The 15,443-nt window shown below is 37.3% G+C and overlaps 1 protein-coding gene across 1 annotated transcript in view; it reads left to right on the forward strand.

The window, feature by feature from the left end:
- The window catches only part of CFAP97 (cilia and flagella associated protein 97), a 28,380-nt gene extending 13,041 nt beyond the window's left edge, over nucleotides 1–15,339 (forward strand). The window contains exons 4-6 of the mRNA XM_008641466.2: nucleotides 3,762–4,024; nucleotides 12,788–12,938; nucleotides 13,628–15,339. Of these exons, the coding sequence (XP_008639688.1) occupies nucleotides 3,762–4,024; nucleotides 12,788–12,938; nucleotides 13,628–13,755 (542 nt within the window). The 3' untranslated portion in view covers nucleotides 13,756–15,339. The remainder of the gene's footprint in view (nucleotides 1–3,761; nucleotides 4,025–12,787; nucleotides 12,939–13,627) is intronic.
- Nucleotides 15,340–15,443: the final 104 nt, after the last annotated feature.

Genomic DNA, 15,443 nt, shown 5'->3' on the forward strand with positions numbered 1-15,443 from the left:
GGTGCTGTATAAATGGTGCTTTGCAGAGGCAGGTTGGACAGATTTTCAGCCAGGTAACTGGAAGCAGTGGTAACTGTTACTGCTGATTTAAAGTCAGGGGTCAGAAGTGTCTTTCTGAACCAAGGAAAGAATGTCGCCTCTGCTTCAGGAAGACCTGCAGAAGTTTTTCCCCACTGCTTTCTAGATTGCTTCTGTGTTTTATTTGAGCATCATTTAAGGAGTGGTGATTTCTTCTGCTTGTTTTGTTGGGAACAATCATGCTGTAGTATCAGTGATGCTCTTTCAGTAAAATGATGCAGTATGCATTCTGTTGTCTCTTTTTCCTACAAAACTTTAGACTCTCTTGTTACACAGTTCCTATGGAAATCAGTGTTGCATTTATGTGTTTTAAAAAAGATTATCTATGGATAGGGTCCATTAAGTTATGGTTTGCTTTGTTGTGGTGTTTGCAGCTTGAATTCTTCCTTAACATAGATCTTAACTAAGTAAAACACAACTCCAGTAATTTAGCAGCTTGAAGAACAGCAAACCATGTACTTTTACTGTGTTACCTGATCCAATGCTTTGGTGTATTGCAGCAGTATTGCAGCAAAGAGCTAGTTGTGAAATTTCAAATGTGGTTCTTGGGTCATATAGAAGGCTAATAATAAAAAGATCATTTGAGGAACTAGAGAGTTTTGGATTGATATTTTCATTCCATCCCCTTGTAAAAACACTTGCTACTCCATGTGTTGTATTAGATCTGAACTTCTGGTGCAATATTAATGAGTCTTCTGTAATTCAGCCATCTGTCAATAGATTACTTACTGGGTTTTGGCAGTTCTCCGCTAAGGCTTCACTGAGTAACTTCACAACAGAACCTTTGTGGTGTTCTTAATTCTTTCATTGTATTAATATATTTCTCTTGAGTTGTGATAAATTCAATATTATGACTGTTAGCAAGCTCTCAACCTCAAAAGTTGCCAGAAAGCTGTCGGGACTAGTAAAGTCAGTTTCTACATTAAGAATAAATAAATAATGATGAGGTTAAGAATGAACAACATACTGAAGAAAGTGGGCTGGAGTCTCCTTTTGCCTGACACAAGGGAGAAAGGCTATCTTTGTGGTGAGCTGATAAAAGGTGTGGATGAGGCACTGTAGAAGTGATACATATTCAAAGGAAAAAGACTTACAAGAGGCTAAGGAAAAGAAGAAAGAAGAGATGAATGAAAAAAGTCTGTGTGTTGAGCGGGGATGTGACTGAAGAAGCTGGAAGATGAGAGTAAAGTTAGTAAAATTTTGCCCTTGCATATATAAGTAGTAGTATCCAGTAGAGCAGTGCATGGATATGTACATAGATATGTATTTACCCTAATTGCCTGAGAGCTTCTGGTAAAATAGGGGGTGTTTAATGCTGCAGAAGTTACATACCACTACCCCCAGGAGACCTGAGTGACAAAGGAATGCAGTGCTTGTTGAGCCCTGTGTGTAGCAATTGCTTCAGGGTTCCGTGAATCCTTGTTTCTAGTAGCATTTACTGACCAGCTTTGGGGTGAAAGGGAAAGGCCTTTGTTCCACGTCATTGCTCTGGTTTTATTTTTTCATCACACCTAAAAGCAGTTCACCAGAAAAGCGAGCAAGTCAGAAAATAGGTAGGAAGTAATTACCTTGAAGCATTTTTAATATCTTTACTGGCTATAGTTCATAGTTACGTCAAAAGTGTATACAGTCTCTTCCAAAGTATAGCCTGCTATCTTATAGTGAATTAAAAGTCATTGACCAGTGAAAGCATGAAACCTGTATTTCTGATTGAAAAAGTCTTTATCTAGAATGCTATTGCTTTAAATTGATTTTGACTGGTTGACACCTTCCACAGAAGCAAAAGAATTGTTGGGAATTTGCACTGACAGTCATTCAGAAATTTAAATGTCTCTTGTAATAGACTTCATCACCAATAGCATTGATGCCACAAGGCTAGGTCAAGACTTCAGTTCAATGACTGTTCTTTGTCACAATCTGACTTCCACTTTTGCATATGATGTGCAGTCCACTTTAACCCATGAGACGCTATGGATATAAGGCAAAAGGTAAAATTATCTTTCATAGGTCCGTAATAATACAACTATCAATTATGTAACATGATATCATCTTCAGATAGTTGTTCAATTTACTTTCTTCTAGCTGTGTTCTGCAGTGCTGCTTTTGCTTGTTCCCATAAAGACATTTTGAAATATTTTCTACTGAGAGGTATGCTGCAGCTTGTTGTTGGCATGTGAATTCTGTGTCTTTAGTTATTTTCTTTGCATTTCTTTTTGTCCCTTGTAGGCTTATCCAGATGAGTCTCATTCCAGGTTTGTCTCCTCCAATGGTATTGATGACTGTACTAGTTTTACCTTGAGAATAACTTACTAAACTGTAGAGGTGTTTTTCAAGATATTTATATTGTATTAATCTGTTGTTTGGCACACTTGATCTGTGCTACTTTGCATTGTGTCTTGGTTTTAAGGTGATTTGCATCTTCTCTTGATAAATGAAAGCAGAATTTGCTAATGTGGGTGACCTCACAGAGCTACCTAGGGGTAGTTCTTGCCTATATTGGCTAGCATGCTGATAGTGCAAGTTTACCCATTTCCAGATGGATGTTGAAATTCATGAAGTGTTTGGATTTTGCATTTTGAATACTGTTCTTAAATTTCTCAAAGACAGTAGCAATATTTACTTGCATCAGTTCTGAAATAAACTCAGTTGAGATACTGCAATAAAGATTTCATTTTGTTTTGAAGTAAGAAAATGCTCTTCATTCTTTGAGGTTTTTTTCACTGTTAGGCTGCCAGGCTGCCTCAGACATCTCTTGCAAACAGATTGCTAATGTGGAAGTGTTTGCTGAGGAAATATTACTGCATGCCTGGGGTTTGTTTTTTTTTCTTTCTGCTTTGGATGCTTGTTTTGCTTGTGTGGGACTTCAGGGATAAGAGTGAGGGGTGTCTTCTGAAGGCACTGTGATTATTAGAGGAGTGTGGGGAATGGCATGAGTAAGGTTTTTTTGTCTGTGCCTCAGCTCCAAAAATGGGTTTAATCTAACCTGGTACTGCCATTCCTGTACCATAGATAATGCAATGGTTTGATGGGGTAACACCATGACAGCAAAACTTTTAAAGTAGTTGCCAGAAGACCTGCTGCAGAGCTTTAGAAAGTGGAGGCTTAGAAATGAATCAACAACAAAGCTCCAGTGGAACTGTAATAAATATAGCTGGCTCTGGCTAAGAGTGAAGTTTCCAGTTATCTTGCAATTGTGCATGTTAAGTTGCTGTGTATTTTTAAGTGTGCATTCTTTGTCTTGAAACCTTATATCACGATTTGATTGTTGTTTGCTTACTGTTTTAAATTTCCATGCCCCAGTAATTTCTGTTATATGTGCTCACTCATTTCTCTCCATCCATTAAATTAAATCTTCATCATTCCCTTTGCGTTTTCTGCAGCAACATGATGTAGGATTGCTTTAGGAGTTAAGTATCAACAAAATCACTTCAGGAAGTGTGCTTTGTGTCTCTGAGTCAGGCTTCCCCAGAGTCAGTTTTCTGTGTGAAACATTGTTTCTATTCTGCCTCTCGGCTGAGACTGGTACTTTAGATTAACTTGCGAGCAAAGTTTAAATCTTTTTCTATGTGCAAACATCTAAATACTAGTAATGGTTTAATTCTTGGTTCTAATTTATGTTTAGTCCTGGGGTTCCTGAAGCTGTGTTTTCCAATCTGCTTATTGCACTTCTTGCTGTTTTAAAGCTTTCTTACAGTTGGATAAAAAAGAACAAAAACTAACCATCAATCATCCATCCAAAGTAATAAGGAAAAATTACTCTTTCACAAATGAAGAAGTAAGACAGATTGATCGGGAAAACCAAAGATTGCTAAAAGAACTGTCCAAACAGTCTGCAAGGCCAAGGAGAAGTAGCACGATGAAGAAGACGTCTGTACCCCAGCCTAGGTTGTACCACACTGCCCTCAACAGGCAAAAAGAGCAGCAAAGAATTGGAAGAGAAAACCTGGTAAGTTTTGAGTTTGGATGTGGATCAGCAAATTGAGAAGGACTATCTCTTGTCAGATGAGCTGTTGCTAAATACTTGGAAAATTGATGAGGCAGCACATGAACCTTTACTGCAGTAAGTCTTCAGTGAATTTCCATTACTATGGTGTTGGCATAATTGTTCGTATTGGGTGAGTTTCTTGGTTTTTTGGGAGGGTGGTGGGAGTAATGATGCTTTTTTTTTCATATGGAAATAGGTTTTAGTTTCTATGCATTTGCTTTACTTTGGTATTGTTTAATTTAAAAGGAACAACCCTTGCTGTTAACACACTCAAAACACTGGATAGCAGTCTGACTGTTCATTCTGCTTCATGCATCATGACTACTAGTTTCTCAAAAACAGGCTTGCATAAAATAAAACAATCAATATGATAGCATCAAACCCATTATATTTGAAATACAGAGGATACAAAGTTAACGTCAGTTTTGGGTTTTGCCTCATAGCTATCTCTCGTTGAATATTTGTAGTGCTCTGATTGCCACAGTGTAATGGCAATTACAATAGCTTACTTTATTGGAAAACAAAAATTCAGACTCATTTGTAGGGATATTGGCAGAGTTCTCAAATAATAGAAGTAGCACTGGTTTGAATAAGATACTTTTAGTAATTGAATTGTAATACATAATGTAATGACATTTTCATATCTCCTATGTATTTATCAGTGTGTTTGAAAAAGAGATAAAATTATAGTTCAAATAATTGGAAAATGTATACTGGAAGGAATTTATTACTTTTTACCTTCTGTGTAAGTATAAAGGTTGCAATTTCCTTTTCTATACGCATAGAAAGAGGTACAGATTCAACATGGAGAAAGTCTGATTGCCCTGTTTGGAAAAGTCTGTTAGGTTTTCATTCTTGCAGCTTTCAGACATTTGGATTGTTAAAACTTTTCAAATTAGGAAACTTTCTCCCTGGCTCCACTAGACTGCAGTTCACATTATACTTTACAGTCTGAAAGAATTAAGCACAAGATTTTGTATAGATATGCTATACTTGTCATTGCCTGGGGAAGAAATGTTTTTAGGCTTTGGTGTGTTTAGATTGGTAGGAGGGTGTTGGTGGTGTTTATTTCAGATGTTGAAAACAGGTCTTGCTCTACCACATGAACCTTGTTAATAAGAATATATTCTTAGGCAAGGAGGAGGAGGTGCTGTGCCACAGTGACTTAGGATGTAACAGTAATATGCTGTACTGCATAACAACTGATGATTGCAGTAAATGAATGTATACGATGTTTTAAAATGGATTTCTGTTTACTCAAAGCCACAACCCCGTTCTCTTATGATATATTGCAGTGTTTGTTCAAGACTGTCTTGCCTTTGCAACTTTTGGATCAAAAATGCAGCAGACCTAAACCCATAGAGTCATTTCACATATTGCTGCTTTAGTACATGTTAGAGATTAATGGTGGTTGCATGTAGTCCAAGAGATAGTATTGTTCATTTACTTACTCATTTACAGTTTAGTTGTCGTCAGCAATGTGGGTGGACATGTTTGGTGTGAGAGTTTATGTTAGGACATCGTGCTAGTTTAGACTATGAAAGCATTTGGTTTATTCTTTTTTCCAAACTCAGGATGATATATTTTTGATCAGTGATTCATCAGTGCAGCTCTTCCGTTTTGTTTAACTTTGCTATCATTTTTTAGCAATTTTGTTTGCATTTTTATTCTGTTTGAAGTGTATGTATACCTAGAGCATCACAGTTTCAACTTTGATTTTTGTAGCACTACCTTTTGAGATTACAGGTGTGACATACTTTTCTTTGAGACTGTAAATGAAAGAGCAGCCCTACCCTGCTCACTGATGATGATTTTTGCTTTATATTGATAAAAGTATGTGCTTTATGAACCTGTTTTCTTCTGGTCAGCAGCTTTCCTCACCTTCATAAATTTAAAGAGGCAGAATTGGTGGGATTCCGTGGAACTTTCTTATCATCTTTCTTCTTTTACTTCTTGGAAGTCTTTTTTATACAAGGCCTGAGGGTACTGCATACAGAATATGGTGTTTGATACACCTTTGTGAAATGTTTGTTGGAGAAGGACGCAGAGTTTTGTAAACAATTCAAGAATAGAAATCTACAACTGTAGTCTCTGCAGGGAGTTAAAGAATTTTGATGCAGAGATTTTTTTTTTTGCTGGTGTTGGCACAGCTTTTATAATTTCTTGTCCTGAGGTTAAGAACTTGTCTAGGGAAGATGTTCACCTGTTACACCAGAACATTCTTGGAGTAATGCCTGTACTTACTGTTATCAGAAACTTTGATTTCTCTTGCAGGCATTTAGCATCAGAGATGATGCAGGAAAGTAAGTAAAATTTTAGGAAATTAGAGGGGAATCTAAGTGGTTTGGTGCTCCCTAGCTTTGTGAAAGGGTGCAAGGAGTTACAGGAAATATATGTCATTCCCACAGATTCTGTTAGAAAGAGCAATGACAGAATAAAAAGATGCATTGCTCTGAAGAACAGTAGTTTTAAAGTACTGATTAGCAATTTATGGAAAAAGCACAATTAGCAGAACAGATGACTGCTAAAATTAATGCCAGAATTTTGTACTTGCTGCTTTTGACTGTGCTTTCATAAATGGAACCTACTTTTGGTTGCTTTTCAGAGCTAGCAAGATCAGAGTGTGTCTCTTGCCAATAGAGGATGCTGTTGATTCAGAAAACATTGTACTCTTGTGTTGGAACATAATTTTAATCCCTCTTCTTCAGTGGAAAGGAGCTTAAGTGTGACTGATGTGTTACTTTGTTCCCATGTCTGCATATATGTGTCTATCTCTATTGATACAGTAATCATTTTTGGCAGTGTAAATAAGATACTGAATTCCATAGGCTGTATGCCATTGAAACTTTTAATGGTTTATTGTGTAATGCAAAAATCTGTACCGGCATATACAGGTAAGTGTTTGGGGTCCTTGAAATACAGATTTGCAGCCATCACATCATTTTTCGGTCATTTCATCAGAACTTAGAAGTAATTCATATCTCTGTGTTGTTTTCTGGTGGTTTTTTTCATCATTTTCACTAATTCTGACTATGATTTAGGAGTTGGATGACCTCAGTGAGCTAAGCTGCTGTGTTCAGACAAATTTCTAGTGAACAGTGACTTTTTGAGTTCACACTGGAAGATCTCAGCCGCTCTGGTAGGGGCAGTTCTCAAACCTTAGCTCAGGAGGGATAAGGGTGTTCCTTTTTCGTGAATATTTGGTCTTTCCATGCATCCCTGCACATTCTTCCTACCTCATGCTGTTATGGCTCACTGCACATAAGACTCCATGTTCTTCATTCCCTCACCTCTTATTCCCACAAAATGTACCCCAAGGCCAAATAGATCCAACTCTGATCCCAGTTCCAGTATAGTGACCCTTCCACACAAATTAAAAAAAAAAAAAAATACCACTTGTTGTGTTTCTCTGCAAGGGCTTTCTCTTTTCACTTACTTGGTTTCCTGAGTCCTCTGTGCTGCAGATTCATTATTGCTTCTGGCCACCACTTGCTGCAGTCAGTGGCCTGTCCCAGCAAAAGGATTCTTCAGGGAGACTTTCCCTTCTCTTGCAGTTGGAGCTGGCTTTGTCCTGCTGGAAATCCTAAATCTCATTTAGAAATGCATTTATTATACTGCCATAAATGAATGTGTATTCATTTGTCTCCATTTGATTTAATGGTGCAGATGTGCTGTCATAGTTGGGTGGGGAGTAAAGGCCAAGGGAGGGAAAGTTGTTTTGGCCATCCCCCTACCTGGCTGACACCATGTACAAAGAATATTCTTTCAATCCTGTGCTGCACTGTTCCTGTCCTGCCAACTGTGTCGTGCTGCAACAAGGGAAATAACTTCTAAGCATGGAAAGAAGTAGAAGGAGCACCACTGGTTCATCAGGGTTGCACCTGAGCACATTGTCCTTTCCTCCCTAAAAGCATTCCATGCTGCTTTTTCTCTGCATTCCCTTTGTCCTGTCCCCAAGGACTAGCCCTAGAGTTAGAGAGCATCACCAGGCCTTGGATGCTGCACACTTACGTGGTTATAGAAAGAATACCAAGTCTGTTCAGTCTCACTGATCTCAGTCTGGAGGAGTGTGCTGGTTTGGACAAATTTGGAAATATATCCTCTGAGAGAAGGCAGGTTACAGCCATCCCTCCCCTACCAGGTTTGGGAAAAAATAAATTTTCCTCGAAGGAAAGTGAAAGAGATAAAAACTATTTATTTAACAACACACAGGAAAAGGATAATAATGCTAAATAATAAAACCTCTTGCTCTGCTGAGAGAAACCTGGGAAAATTTCAGAGTCCTTCTGCAGATCTCTCTCCCCATCCTTGGAGCTGGGACAGGGTGGTGGGCCCACCTCCAGGGCCAAGGCCTCGGTGGAAAGTCCTCCCAATGTATTCTGATGTTGAAACCGTCCAGCAGAGAAGAAGGGAAAAATCGGAGTCCCAGGAAAACAAAGTTCAACTCTCCAGAGGAAAAGGAGCTGGAAAAACTGGCCGAAAGCTGGCTGGAAAAAAACAAGCCAGGTGCTTCCTCCTGCTCCCGCCACTGCTGTTAGAAGCAAGAGGAGTCTCTGTGTATATCTGTGTGTCCTTGAAACACTGCTTTGAAAGTTCTCTGGGCTTTTTTCCTCTCCCCCCTCTCAGGCTCAGTTTAAAGGCACAGAAAAGGCAAAAAATTAATTTCTGGGCATAGAACAGCAATATGGGATACAACATCATAAAGTCACCCCAAGACAAGGAGAAAGCTGTAGAGAATGCAGTTGTGAAAGAGAATGTAGTTTCCTTTGTGGTCTTAGGAACTCAGAAATACTCATGTTGAATTGATGACTCCTCAGAAACCCAAGCACACAGAGTTTTATACGATACTTTCTGAGTTCAAAGGTGGTGTATGCCAAGCCTAAAGACAAAATGTTGGTAGTTCCTGAGACTACAAAATGCAATGCCAAAAAAAGGTTTCTGTGGCCTTGTCAATGGGAAGCTGTCAGGATGTGGGATTGGCACACAGATGTGCATGGCTAAAATACACGACAGTACAGTACGAATACAGTGGGATTCTGTGATGATAGTATTTAGGCTATGGGCTCTTTGTGGTCAGATTTTTATGGTCTTCAGATTCCTGACCCAGACTTGAGATTACTGTAGCATTGCTATGGTAATTATAATAAAGACTGACTACTTGGCATGTTCAAGGAAAGTTTTGAATGCTTTGCAAACTGCTTAATTTTGTGGTATATTTTTTTCTGTACTCTTAGCCTACTTTTCCTTGTGGTGTTGCCAGCCACACATAAACTTGACAGCTGTTCAGTTAAGAAGACTTTTCTGTAAATTGAAGACCTTTAAGAGTTTTCTGATGGTTAGAGTTTGTCAGGTTAGAGCTAGTTAATGCAACTGCAATTTAAAGAAAATCACAAATACTTGTATTGATAAGAACAGAAAGGTGTCCTTGAATGCAGTTATCTGTTTCCCCCTCCCCCCAGACTTTGCAAAGGGACAGTGACATTACTCTAGCATCAGTGACATTAGAGGAGGTGTAATATAAATAAATTTGAACAGCTGTCAAGGCACACTAGTCAGCTGGTTAGGATTCACAGGAGGTGAAACTGAAGCCTTCATGCTTTTAAAAAGCAAAGTAAACCAAGAAAAAGTAAAATTTTTAACCTTCTCTCTGAACTCAGTTTAAGAGTGCTACATTTTCAGTAGCTTTTTTCTTCCTTTTTCAACATAGCTGCAGAAGAGTCTGTACTAATTATGTATGGGGTTTTTTTTCCTTTTTCTGACAGAGCACTTTAGATTTACCTTCATTGTTCTCCTGATGTATTCAAAATTGAATTAGCAGATTTTCTTTTGGCCCATTGTATGGCAGCAGTTTTTTAAATTGTGTTGGGTTTCTTTGTTCTCAAGTTGTTGGCATTTCTGACATTTCCTTCTGTCATTGACAATATGTATTTTAGTATCTTTATAGATACTAATCTATGTCCAGATGCCTAGATTTATAAAGGATTATCCCATTCCTAGAAGGTAATAATGCAGGAACACCTTCTGTGACTTTTCTTTTTTTAATATTCTACTTTTACTGTAAATTCAGTATTAAAGTAAAAGAAGATGGGTAAATTATAAGCCAGGGAAGTATTTTGCCAGGATGAGAGGTCTTCAATGATGTGATACTATATATATATTTTGAGCTTGAATCAAGAGCTCTGAGGACTTACAATGCAACTTAGAGCAACTAATAACATTCCTGCCATTAGTGTCTGTTACTAATTTTTTTTATTCCTTAAAATTTGACTGGGAACATATATTTGGCTCTAAACACCTGAGTTATGTTCTGTGATCTGATTCTTTGATTGTTGAGATCAGTGATGAAATTTCTATTTACTTCAGTGATGCAGGATTAAGGCTCCAGAGATTTGGTGCTTTGGAAGAACAAGGAAAGTATCAGCTGTCTTCAGTCCATTTCTCAAAAAGAGAACATAAAGAATTAGTAGATTTCTACGTATGACTGAAAAACAGCATTTTCTCAAGATGTTTATACTATTGTACCAGGTAGTTCCTCAGTTAAGGACCTCAAGTATGTAGGGTTGGTAATAAAAACATAAGAGTCAGATTAGTTCTGGGTTACAGATTTAGTAGGTCAGGACTGCCGTTTTACTGTGTCAATGCGTTCATTTCTGTATGCAGCAGGCTGTTCTCCAAACAAAATTCTCTGAACAAAATTCACTTCTGAATATAGCATGGAAGTTTACATGCCCTTGGGACAATCCACAGCAGAGGGCAAGGGAACCACAGGAGCTTTTTTTCACATTCTCTAGCAAAGCTTTCCTTCAGACACTGCTGCACCACAGAATCTGTATCTGCTTCTTCTGTAGCTTTTTTTTTTTCCATCAGTGGGGACTTGATACTTTTCAAAATACAGGCATAAAAGCAAAAGCAGACAATTCTATTTACACTAGAATGAAGTGGGCATGTATGTATGTATGTATGTATGTATAAAAAGCCAGTATGTTCAGAATCAAGCTTGAAATTACTGCAGTGTTAAAGTATGCAAATTCTGTGAGGCTGTTACAATTGAGTGCAGACTTGAAACATGCTTGTCTGTCATAGGAAAGTCACTTCTACAATTTACCTGATCTATTTGTGATGGGACAATGTACTGAGAGCTTCCATTTTTAATACTGAAGGTAAAATAAGTGATTTCTGCAAGTCTAAACATACATAGTTGCATGAGGAGATGTGGATGAAGTTGTGAGAAAAATGTTGGATATAACATTTAGAGACAAGTCTACCATTTCATGTTCTGTAACTGGCTTTAGTGAAGAGCTATTTCTAGCTGAAGTCCTTCCGTTGACTTTTGCTCACTTAGGTATTCCTGCTTGACGATGAACTGGCTGGCACTTGATGCAAGCGCTTGTGACATGTTGTGTCTGAGCCAAAGTCACTTGTCCTTTCTCTCTTGTGCACTCTGTGCAGCTCTCCAGTGCTCATGCATAAACTACTAAGAGCTTGGAGATTCCTGTTACAGTTAGACAATGGCAACTGACATCCTGTGAATACTGTATGTTTCCTAAGTCACTTCTTGTAAATTTTTTTATTCTTACTAAAAAAAAAAAAAAAAAAAAAAAAAAAAACAAACCAAAAAAAACCACCCAGTACAGATTGGGTGCACAGTTTAATGGTGATACACCTTCTGACTTCCACCATACAAGTATGCATCTAGACAATGCATCTTATTAAGAGAGTTACCTTTAGTACTTTGGAGACTTATTGTAAGCACAGTTTGCATTGTCTCTTGTTGATAAGGATGCATGTCAGAACCCAGACCAGCAATGGTTGTGTCATTGCCTAATGTTTGTAAGCCATCAAATGAATTGAAATTAGTTAGTAGAGGAAATATATAGATCTATGCGAGGCAACCACTAAAGGTGAAATATATTAAAAATGTGAAGTTGTTAATTGGAAATTGCATGTAGCTGGGTATTTCCCAATTTGTCCTCCTACCAGGTTCTTTTTTTTAGATTATTGAAATGTCTTAAACCAGTAAATTCTGTTTCAAGTAGAAATAATTATGCAGATTAGGAAACTGTATCTTAAGAATACTGTGTAAGTAGTTATTTCAGTATACGACTTGCCACATGATTTCCAGGGCTAATTTCAACAAGAGGAAATCATGTCTTTATCAATAATTTCAAAGAGAATCTCTTAAAATTAGATTATGGATAAAATGAACTCTTGTAGATGTTCATGCTTTCCTTTTGAAGTTGGTTTCACAGAATTTGGGTCAGTAATCCTCTCTGGGCTTCATATAGGGCAATATAAAATGGTCTGTTTGCAAAGCAAAGATTAAAAAAAAAACCCCAAACGTCTCATTCTTCTGGAAATTTAGAAGGGAGGACTAACCAAAGGTAGGATTAGAATAGTGGAACCCAGTTCTTCACGAGCTTTGGTGATAGTCACCAAATAGATGTATTGTTTCAAATCCCCATAAAGTACAGAGAACTGTGAGGTATTAAACATGTACTCAGCGCAGAACTGATAATGTGCAAGGGATAGTTACAATTTGTGTCAATAACATTGAGAAAAGAACTCAATATATGACCATATGACCAGTGGAGGAGTTCCTGTTGTGCACTGCTCAAAATTTCTGGGTTTTTTGCAGTTCAAATAAAAATAAATTTATGACTGCTTGTTTTGCAGCATCTTGTTTATTCCTTGTCTTTCTTGATGACATTTTTCTTCAATATTAAGGCGTTCCTGAAAAGATTGGAAGCAGTGAAACCAACAGCTGGTCTGAGGCGTTCTGAACAACTGAGGGACTATCACCGCCAGATGAGCTACCTGAGTTCTTCATCTTCTGTAAGAAGGAGCAGATCTCCTTTCAGCCAGCTTAGTCCTCCAAGTAAGTACTTTGAAGTTGCAGATTATTGCATTTCTTTGCATATATTTATCTTTTTATAATTTAGAACGGTGAAGCACTTACTGTTAAGAATAGCAAATATGTTCTTTTCTCTGTCATCTCTAGGTTGATCGTTTATCAAACGAAAGTCATCAAAATAATTTTTCCAATCACACCAAAAGTGATTACTATGTGCATTGTTTTGTTGCCATCCTAAATTTTCAATAAATTATCCTGTCAATCATCTTTTCCAAGAAGAAAAAATCCCTGTAATAAAGTGCTTCTCATTTTGCCAGTACCCTTTATTGAAAGAAGAAAGGGGGAGAAACAAACCTTACCAAAAACCCCAAAATAACACCAATGAATGTTCAAATTCTCATTCAGAAAATTCAGATCTACTGATAGTAGCCTTGTTTTTCTCAGAAATTCTGTGTGAGAGATTTGGACATAGACAATGTGTCTCTATAGAGCCATATGTGTCAGGGTAAAGAACCACAGGCTTGAATTTTTTTTCCTGATCATTTATGAACAACTCATAATCCACTATTTTGGGGTTGTATTCAATTTACTGTGATTTGTTTTGGGGTTTTATTGAGAGCTATGGCAATGAGTGTTGCAGTGCTAACACAGCATGAAGTTTTCTGTTGTGCTAAGCATAAGCATTCTCCCTTTGTATGTTTGTGTGTTAACAGGAGGACCTTCAAGACCATCCACTGTACAAAGTACACTGAACCAGAGGAACGAAAAGCCCATGCCTGATTCAGCCAGTGGGGCATTACAGAGACCTAAACCCACTAATGTTCGTGCTGCTTGGTTATAAGTGTGTTCTTTGCCTTGCATACTGAGATGATACTAAAACGTCTATTTTTAGTGCTTTTGTAAATTCTGTGTGCAAAAATATTTTCTGCATTGTTCAGTGATTAAAATGCATTGCATTTAGAGTTACTGTTTATAAAATGGTTTTAAAATGGTGTAAAAAACTTCTGTCACTGTTTTTCATGACAGGAAGAACTTAAGAAAGAGAAGGCAGTATTTAAATGGACAAGTTAAATAGAAATTTAACTATTATTTTAGTCTCAGATCATAAGTGGAATTCGTATCCATACCATGGAAGGAAAGAATTGCTGCTCTACAGGTGCAAGATGTAAATAAAATTTTTAAAATATTAATAGTACTTTAAAATAATGCATTAAACTTATAAACATAGGCTTAATTCCTGGTTTGTCCTTGCTTTACAATCTGGCTTTATGAAAGCCTTCTGAATTTTGTGGGTCATGTTCTTGTGACTGAAAGAATCTTTAACAGCAATGTGAAGAGATGAAAAGCAGATTGTGTATTCCTGCATGGTGAGCTAGAATACTGAGGCTGCAGAAGATGATGTTTTGCCACTGTTAAACGTTTAGCACCTGGAGTGTGTTTTGTATGCAAGGCTGTGTCTCTTCCAGATCAAAAGGATTTTGGAAGTTGTATTGGGATCTTTGCATAGGAAAGAAGCGTCTGATATTATCTGAACAGTAAAGACTGAAGTAAACAGCAGTTTCAGATTCAGTGTAAACAAGAGTAAGTTCTGGTTATTTCTCAAACTAGAGAATAATATTAAGCAAGGGAAATACTTCATGGCCCTATTTTTGCAGATGTCTGTTCTCAGGGGGGAGATGTAAACTTGAGGTGCAGGAAACATCTTGAACATTTGATTTTGAGTGACTACTAACCAGGATTTAGGGGGAAAAAAAGACAATAGAAAACAAAGTCTTGTTACTTTTCTTGACCTGTTTTTAAGTGTCATGTTCATATCTAATATTTGTAGTAATGTCAGATAAGCTCCAATATCAACATCCATTTACAAGAGGAGTAAAATTTAATGGCATTGGTAATCACAATAGTAGGTGGTGTGGTTTATTTCTATACATAAAGGCAAACTTTCAGTGAGCTTGTTTTGTAGGCCTGTAGCCTTATAAAGAGCATAAATTGTGACGCCACTATCTGTGGATATTGCTGAAACTTTGCTTGCTTCCCTAGCTTCTTCCCAGGAGAGATACAGGAAATCTCTGTATTATGGATAAAGAAAAAAACTGTATTTGGTAATGCTGGGTCTTTGACATGAAAAGTGTATTATTCTTTGCTAGTGCTTGCATGAGGGCTTAGGCTTTCAGGTATTCTGCATTGTAACACACTTTTTACTCGGTCCTTGTGATAGCTTGGCAGAGCTTCTTCACTTGGTGACATGCCGATCAAATTTAGCTGTTTGACAAAACTTGGAACTTTTAACTTTAAGCAGCATTGTGGCAAACAGATTTGTATTGCGATTGTTATTCATGGTTAGGAACTGTTAATGATTTCTTTGTATAGTGCTGCTGTATTTATTTTCTATTATTGTGCTAATTAAAATTATTCTCTATTTAAAGATTTTTGTCCTTGAATGTGAATATCAAAATAACAGTTTAAGTATTTCTGAATGTTCATATGATAGGTTTTTTTCTGTGAAGAAGTTCACAACTTTTAATTGCT

Source organism: Corvus brachyrhynchos, unplaced genomic scaffold (assembly GCF_000691975.1).
Source record: "Corvus brachyrhynchos isolate BGI_N302 unplaced genomic scaffold, ASM69197v1 scaffold17, whole genome shotgun sequence".
Lineage (NCBI taxonomy): Eukaryota > Metazoa > Chordata > Aves > Passeriformes > Corvidae > Corvus > Corvus brachyrhynchos.